General features: G+C 67.8%; 1 protein-coding gene across 1 annotated transcript in view; it reads left to right on the forward strand.

Moving 5' to 3' along the window:
* Window positions 1-1,180: 1,180 nt before the first annotated feature.
* KLHL30 (kelch like family member 30) overlaps window positions 1,181-7,754 on the forward strand; it is an 8,547-nt gene continuing 1,973 nt past the window's right edge. Inside the window, exons 1-5 of the mRNA XM_006909901.2 lie at window positions 1,181-1,982; window positions 3,192-3,324; window positions 5,119-5,205; window positions 5,711-5,866; window positions 6,961-7,149. Of these exons, the coding sequence (XP_006909963.1) occupies window positions 1,209-1,982; window positions 3,192-3,324; window positions 5,119-5,205; window positions 5,711-5,866; window positions 6,961-7,149 (1,339 nt within the window). The 5' untranslated portion in view covers window positions 1,181-1,208. The remainder of the gene's footprint in view (window positions 1,983-3,191; window positions 3,325-5,118; window positions 5,206-5,710; window positions 5,867-6,960; window positions 7,150-7,754) is intronic.

Genomic DNA, 7,754 nt, shown 5'->3' on the forward strand with positions numbered 1-7,754 from the left:
CTTTACCGGCCAGAGGGCCTCCAGGAGGTTGTCAGGCCGGATGGATGCCGGCCAGGGCCCACTGGGAGGGGGAGGGGGAGGAGGGAGGAGGGCAGGGGGCTCCAGCTCGCCACTGTGCTCAGCTCCTGCCCCACCCCTCAGCAGCAGGAGCTCACAGGAAGGCTCCCCCTGGTGGACAGACCGTTTCCGGGGTGCAATGTTTGCTGTGTGGGTCCCTCCCGTGCAGACCTTGGCTTCCTCGGGGGCTGTCTTAGGGCGCAATACCGGAAGCTCATAAATGAGCATGCGCGTGACTGAATCAGCCCAGAGGTGGGTTTGCTGACCAGACGGCTTGGACACTGGGGCGTGAAGTCGGTCTCCAGAAAGCTCCCCCGGGCTTGTCTTTGCCAACCTACGCCCGGCAGCGGGGACCTGGGGGCGGGGCCCGGAGCCTGACTCCCCCACTTCCTGCTCCGTGATCTTGGATGAGTGACTTGAGCCTTTCGTGCCTCGGTTTCCCCACCTGTAAAAGGAATAGCAATGGCATGCTTCTCAGAGGGCTGTCGTTAGGGCCGAGTGCTGAGTGCATGAGCCATCCCTGGGATGAGCCACCCCTGGGACATAGCCGGGCGTGCAGGAAGTGGGGGGCTGCTGCACGGGGCGAGATCCCACAGCCAGCTTCTCCATCTACAGATGCAGAAGCTGGGACCCAAGAGGGACATGGCACCCTCAAGGCACCCGGCAAGGTCATGGCCAGGCAAGGCTCAGACGTGCGCCGGTGCTGCACGGACAGCGAGAGTCAGTGGGGCGAGAATTCGCCAGCACCCCTACACCTTTGCCAGCAATGGCGGGTCTGGGAGCAGAGGAAGCCAGCAGGAGGCTTGGGGAGCAGAGGGCCCTCCACGCTCCAGGGGACTGTTCTGTGTGGCCCGGAGCTGCGGAAGGGCCCCGGGCCTGGGTTCTCTTGCTGGCCCTATCTGGCTTTGTGTGCCTGGCTGTGGACAGGCCTCCCCTGCCCCCCGCCCCCTGAGCTTCAGCCTCCCCACTGTAAAGTGAATGACGCGTGCGCCTCTCAGGCTCCGGGGCTGGGCCAGGAGCTGCTGGGTCAAGGACAAGGCGTGTTGAGGGGAGGGAAGGACAGGTGGTGGGGACCCCCACCCCGCTGACCCTCTCTCCTCTCGCCCCAGGAGCTCCTTCCCCCGGGACTGGGCGGTGCCGGCGAGGCCATCATGGTGCGGAACGTGGACGACCTGGACTTCCACCTGCCCTCGCACGCCCAGGACATGCTGGACGGGCTGCAGCGGCTGCGCTCACAGCCCAAGCTGGCCGACGTCACGCTGCTGGTGGGCGGCCGGGAGCTGCCCTGCCACCGTGGCCTCCTGGCGCTCAGCAGCCCCTACTTCCAGGCCATGTTTGCCGGGGACTTTGCCGAGAGCTTCTCGGCACGCGTGGAGCTGCAGGACGTGGAGGCCGCCGTGGTGGGCCAGCTGCTGGACTTCGTGTACACGGGCCGGCTGACCGTCACGCAGGCCAACGTGGAGGCGCTGACACGCACGGCCGCGCGTCTGCACTTCCCCGCCGTGCAGAAAGTCTGCGGCCGCTACCTGCAGCAGCAGCTGGACGCCAGCAACTGCCTGGGCATCTGCGAATTCGGGGAGCGGCAGGGGCTGCTGGGAGTGGCCGCAAAGGCCTGGGCCTTCCTGCGGGAGAACTTCGAGGCCGTGGCCCAGGAGGAGGAGTTCCTGCAGCTGTCCCAAGACCGGCTGGCCACCTGTCTGGCCAGCGACCTGCTGCAGGTGCAGCCGGAGCAAAGCCGGCTGGAGGCCCTGCTCCGCTGGGCACGCCACGACCCGCAGGCCCGGGCCGCCCACCTGCCCCGGCTGCTCGGCCTGGTGCACCTGGGTGCCGTGCCCAGGCCCTGCGTGCAGCAGCTGCTGGCCACAGAGCCACTGATCCTGGAGTCGGAGGCGTGTCGGGCGGCTCTGTCCCAGGGTCACAACAGGGTGAGTGTGGGGGGCAGAGAAGAGAGGGGACCCTCAGAGACTCCACCTGCACGAGGATGGGGAGGGCACCATTCACTCCTAAGTCCAGAGTGTGTGCCTATGTGTGCCAAACGTGAGGGGAACGGCGACCCAGAGAGATCACGTTGGACCCCCGCTCTGAAGAAAGGCCGGCACTGGGCTGGGGGCGTCCTCAGAGGGGCGGGCAGTCAGGGAGGGCTCTCCGGAGGAGGCAGCATCTAAGCTGGGCCTCAGGGGAGGGACGGGAGCTCAGCAGGAGGGAAAACAATCAGGGAAGATGGCAAGAAGCACAGACAGGCGTGGTAGCCGGCCACCACCTGCCCCTTGGGAAGCTGCTCAAGCGATTATGGGGTGCAGTTTCCTATTTGGGCTGGCAGTGGGCCTGGCAGGCAAAGCAGGTCCTGATGAAGTGACAGGCCAGGGTGTGGCCGAGACGAGGAGCCAGCAAGTGCGCTTGCCGCCGGCCGGCCTGCTCAGGGCCTTGCTCCAAAGGACGTCTCAGGAGCCAAGTCTGGGGACAAAGACGCAGCTCAGGCCAGGGGCGGGGTGCGTGGTGGCTAAATCCTAACCCTTACACCACCGGTGACAAAGGGCTAGACCCATGATGGAGCTGACTGGGGACCTGCCACGATAGGCGGTCACTTTGTAATCGCTGGAGGTGGCAGGCGGTGGGACCCCCACGTCACGGCAGCTCTGACCCTGGCTACTTGCCACCCAGGTGGAACTGTTCTGCATTTCCTGCCAGACAGGGCCATCCTGGTTCGCATGCCACATGCTGGCCCAGGAGAGCAGGGCCACCAGGGCGCAGGGCGAGGCTCTGTGAGGACCTGGGGGTAGCACCTTGGGCTCGGTCCCAAAGGCGGGGGCGCCTGCTGGGGGGAGGGCGGCTCACCCTTGGGGTGTGCGCACAGGGACCTGCAGTCACCTCTCCTGGTTCTGAGCTTTGCCGCGGTCAGCACATGTGCGCACACACCCGCGGGCAGGTGCACACATGTGTGCATACTGACGCCGCACCCCGCATGTGTGCACAGACCCAGAGGCACACTCGGGGAGCCACCCACAGCTGACCCCAATCGCCCAAGTCACTGCCTGCCTCAGAAAACGCCGTCAAGGCCTGCCAGCGCCCAGGCCCTGGGCGTGGGGACACAGTCGTTGGCCTGTCCCTCTGACTCCAGCCCTCCTGGCCCACAGGTTCCGCCGGCCGAGCCGCGGGAGCTGGAGGAGGTTCTGGTGGTGGTGGGCGGGCGGGCGCTAGAGGACGAGGAGGCCACCGAGGGGCCCGTCCCCCACCCCGGGAACTTCGCCTTCTACGACACCAGAGCCAGTGAGTACTCGCTGCGTCCAAGCTCGGGCCCCTGTCCCTGCGTCCTGACGAGCCCCCGTGTCTCCCGTGCAGGTGGAGGGAGTGAGGTGCATGGAGAACGGGGTCATTCCTGGGGTGCCTGGGCCTCCCGGGGCTGCAGGTGGCGGAAAGCGGGGCTCAGAGCGGGGGCACCGCAGCCCCTCCCCCTCCAGCCACAGCCTGCAGTTTGGTCTTTAAGCTCCCAGGTCCCTGTAAAGAGTTCCATGGCCAGCCTGCACCACGTGGATCGGGGTCCTGGCTGGCTGCTCCCTCTTGGTGCTCCTGCCCTGTGCAGCTGGGGGACCATGGCCCAGGCTGGCGTGCAGGCAGCCCGGGGGGGCGACAGCTCGGGTTCTGAGTCAGCCCCAACGAGATTCTAATCCCAGCCTTTAAGCGGGCCACGTCAGCCCCTGGGCCTCCGTGTCCTATCTGTGAGATGGGCTCCTGGCACAGCTGAGACGAGGAGCCAGCGGGCGCAGGGCCAGGCCTGTGGTTTGGGGGTGTCTCCCCTGCCTGAGCCCCTCATGGGAAAAGGAGGGGTCTGAGTGGGCAGCGGGGCTCTGTGAGGGCCATGTTGGCCCCGCACAGCACCGATGCAGGCTGGCCTGTGTCCTGGGGCCGCTAGGCAGGTCGCCAGCCGTCCACATGGCATCGGTGGCTCGTGGGCTCAGGGCCACTGTCCCAGTCAGGGCCTGACGAGAGGGGATTTGGGGGCTGACGTCAGGGGACGAGCTTGGCTGGCTCCACCCGGAGCCAGCTGTCCCTCGGAGCCCGCTGGGACGGCGGCAGGGGGGCGCTGGCAGGCAAGGCCCTGGTGGCTGCTGGGCAATCTCCACTCTGGGGTGACACAGACATGAGTCAGGGAGACACGCAGTTCTGCCCAACGAGGCCCTGAGTTCTGCGTGTCCTGAAAACTGTCATCGAAGTAAACAGAGTGCTCCCGAGAGACACCCCGAGGCCGAGTCTCTGCCACAAATGCCCCATGTGTCCCCCGCAGGGCTTAAATCTTCCCACGTTTGTCATCTCGTTTTGATCTTCCCAAAGCATTTTCTCATCTCTCGCCTCAGCTGACCTCACGTAGCTCCGTGAGGGCGAGTCTGGCTTGGGTGCGCCCTTCTGTCCTAGAAGCCACCTCTGGCGGAGCCGTTGCTGTGTGACAGACCCACGTCATGTCGCATGGTCCTCACACCTCCCTGGGTGGTGGGAATGATCCCTGTCCCTCAGGCTGGGGCTCGTCGGAGGCCACGCGGCCGGCGTGGTGTGGGGGAGCTGGGTGTGGCCCACCCGCCCGCTGCACTCCTGGCCTCACGTGGGCACAGAAGGTGCTCGGGGGAAATGAACGCAGGAGGCAGGAGCGAATGGCAGACGGCTCCATGTAGCCCACTGTGACTAGAGATCAGGCTCCTTAGCCTGTCACCCCCTCTGACCGAAGTGGGACCAATGACCCATTTCGGAAGCACGGGGCCGATGACAGGTCGGGGGTGCGGGGAGCAGCCTCCAGGCCTGGGCGTCCTCTCAGTCACCCTGGGGTGATCCTGTGTCCAGTCTGGGTGCCGGCTCTGAGGGGCATCGTGCCGGGAGCGGGGACAGCAGTGTGTGCAGGGCACCCAGGGCCGCCTCTGACCCTGCCCCAGGGGGCCGCCCCCAGCCCTGCGGCGGCTGAGTCCCCACCCTCCCCTTCCACTGGCGAAGGGACAGCAGCCACCCAGGAGAAGAGGCACTGGGGTGGGGGGAGCCCAGTAGCGAGCTCTGCGCTGACCCCCCTCTCCCCGCCAGAGCGGTGGACGGCGCTCCCAGACTTCCCCGACCACGACAAGTGGGGCTTCTCGCTGGCCGCTCTGAACAGCAGCGTCTACGTCACAGGTGAGGCCTGCAGGCCACCCCCCCGGGCTGCTGTAGCGCATCAACCAGCAGCTGTCCGGACACCCACACATCAGCGGGGCCAGCCGCCCCTCACTCAGTGGGACCTGACGGCTCTGTCAAGACCCTTCTGGAGCTCTCTGTGGTGTGAAACAGCTGTGAACCCCTCGGGGACCAGCCACACACGTGGCTTGACTGCCACGGCTCCGATGACCTCGCTGCCGCGTGAGCTCCTGCGGCCAGGGCCCTGTGCTGCTGGGGAGGGGTCACCGCCCTCCTTCGTCTCAGAAGTTGGGGGCCCTTGTCAGGTTCGGCTGGGAAACACCTCCCACAGGGGGGTTTCGCCCCTGGTTTAGTGGCATGGAGGGACCTACCATGCCAGCACAGCCCACCCGGCCCGTGTCCGGAGCTCGGAGGCGGTGTGTGGGGAGGGCCCTTCGTGCCCACTCCCCACCGGCCAGAGACCCCAGGCTGGTGGGTGCCCGAGTGGACAGAACCCTTTCGGCAGGTGGCTCTCGGGGCACCAAGGCTGACACCTGGTCAACCACCCAGACCTGGTGCTTCCCGCTGAAGGAGGCGGCCTGGAGGCCGGTGGCGCCCATGCTGAAGGCCCGTACGAACCACGCCAGCACAGCGCTCAACGGAGAGGTCTACGCCGTCGGCGGTGAGGCCCCCTCGGCACCCCCTCCGGGGCCACCTTCCGCTCGTCTGAGTCCCCTCCCCAGCTCTCTGCCTCCTGGGGCCTCTCGGTCCTGCAGCAGTGGCCCCAAGGCCGCGTGCTGGCCTCGGGAGCTCACTGCCGGGGTTGAGGGTTCCCGGCCAGGCTGGGCGTCCCCACACCTGGGCTGTGCCACCTGCTCCCTGGATGTCCTGTGAGGCTCGGGCAGCCGGAGCTCGGGCAGCCAGCTCCAGGTGACTCTAATGCACTCCGGGGACACTGAGAACAGGACAGTGTCAGTCCCCAGGAGACCCGTGAGGAGCTGGGGCCTCGAACTGCCGGTGGAGATGACCACTTGCGTCCCAGAGCCTCTGGCCTCAGCTCGGGGTGCCCTCCTCGGTGAAGTCCCGGGGTGAGGGGACCAGCCGTGGGCCCCTTGGCTCTCGCCTTGCCCCCACCACACCCCAGGTTGGGCCCACTTAACCCCTTCACCCCATAGCCACGGCACGGAGTCGCTCCGGGAGCACTCGCGGCTGGATTGATGTTAAAAAGCGGCTGCCTGGGCTGAGCACGAGCTTCCCAAGGCCTCCGTGGGCAACGAGCTGCCCTGAGGCCACTCGTAATTGCCCCCACCCCCGTCCTAGCCGGCCCCTTTCCTCTCAGTGGCTGCGGAGGGAACCCACAGGTCCTGAGCCCAGGGCACTCAGGGGCGCAGGCGTGCCCCTGGCAGGTCCCCCCACGGTCACCACACCCGGGCTCCGCCTGGGGCTGCCTGCAGCTCCCCCAGGACTGACTCCCTTCACCCCAGGGGACGGCTCCCGCTGGCCTCCTGGGGCTCCCGCGGCACCCCGCCAGTGCCCCCGCGGCGCTGGGGCGTCGGGAGGGGCGGGGCTTCACCGTGGGGCCCGTGGCCGCTCCAGAGTCCGGACCGCGGGTCCGAGGCCCCGCCCCGGGCCGGCGCCCTCGCCTCTCAGAACCTCGGCTTCCGCTGAGGCGGGGGCAACGTGCCCCCCACTCCCTTCTCCCCCCGGGGCGCCCAGGGTGGCTCCTGCAGGTGGCCGCGCCCCCGCAGCCCTGACCCCGCCCCCCGCCCCCCGCAGGCACCACCCAGGACGTGGTGGAGGTGGAGAGCTACGACCCCTACACGGACAGCTGGACGCCGCTCAGCCCGGCCCTCAAGTACGTCAGCAACTTCGCGGCGGCCGGCTGCCGGGGCCGGCTCTACCTGGTGGGCTCCAGCGCCTGCAAGTACAACGCGCTGGCCCTGCAGTGCTACAGCCCTGCCACAGGTGGGCGCCGCCCCGAGCGGGTGCGCGGAGGGCGGTGCTGGGGGCATGGGCCCCGGGGGACAGCGGACAGGTGGTCACGACCCCCTCTGCAAGGCTGCGATCCCATCTCAGTGAGTGGAGGGGGGGCGCCCAGGGGCAGGCGGGGTTCAGGGGGTGGGAAGCCGAAAGGGTCACCTGCACAGGTCACCTCCACAGCCCCCACCCAGGCTAGAGCGGGCCGGGGGCAGGCGCAGGCAAGCCCAGCCCTGGGTCAGGAAGGTGTCTGCCTGCCGTGGCCACCTGAATCTGGCCTCAAGAGCGAGAAGCAGCGTCCAGTCCCCACGGCCTGTAGGTACCAGCTCGGGCTCCAGACTCCGAGCCAGGGGCTGGGCTGTGGGGGGCTCTCGCTGGCTCAGTGGCCCTCCCCGCCCTGCCTCTCATCCACCGTTTTGCCCCTAGACGGTGGGGATGATAATGGGATCCATTTTGCAGGATGGGTGTGAGGATCCAATGGGAGTCCAGCTGGACCCAGGGCCAGGCGGGGTCCCCAAGCAGGGCTGAGACAGAGGACACAGGGCAGGAAGGAGGCAGAGGCCCGGGGTGCCCAGGCAGGGTGGGGTGGGTGG

The sequence above is a fragment of the Pteropus alecto genome, unplaced genomic scaffold (genome assembly GCF_000325575.1).
Source record: "Pteropus alecto unplaced genomic scaffold, ASM32557v1 scaffold143, whole genome shotgun sequence".
Lineage (NCBI taxonomy): Eukaryota > Metazoa > Chordata > Mammalia > Chiroptera > Pteropodidae > Pteropus > Pteropus alecto.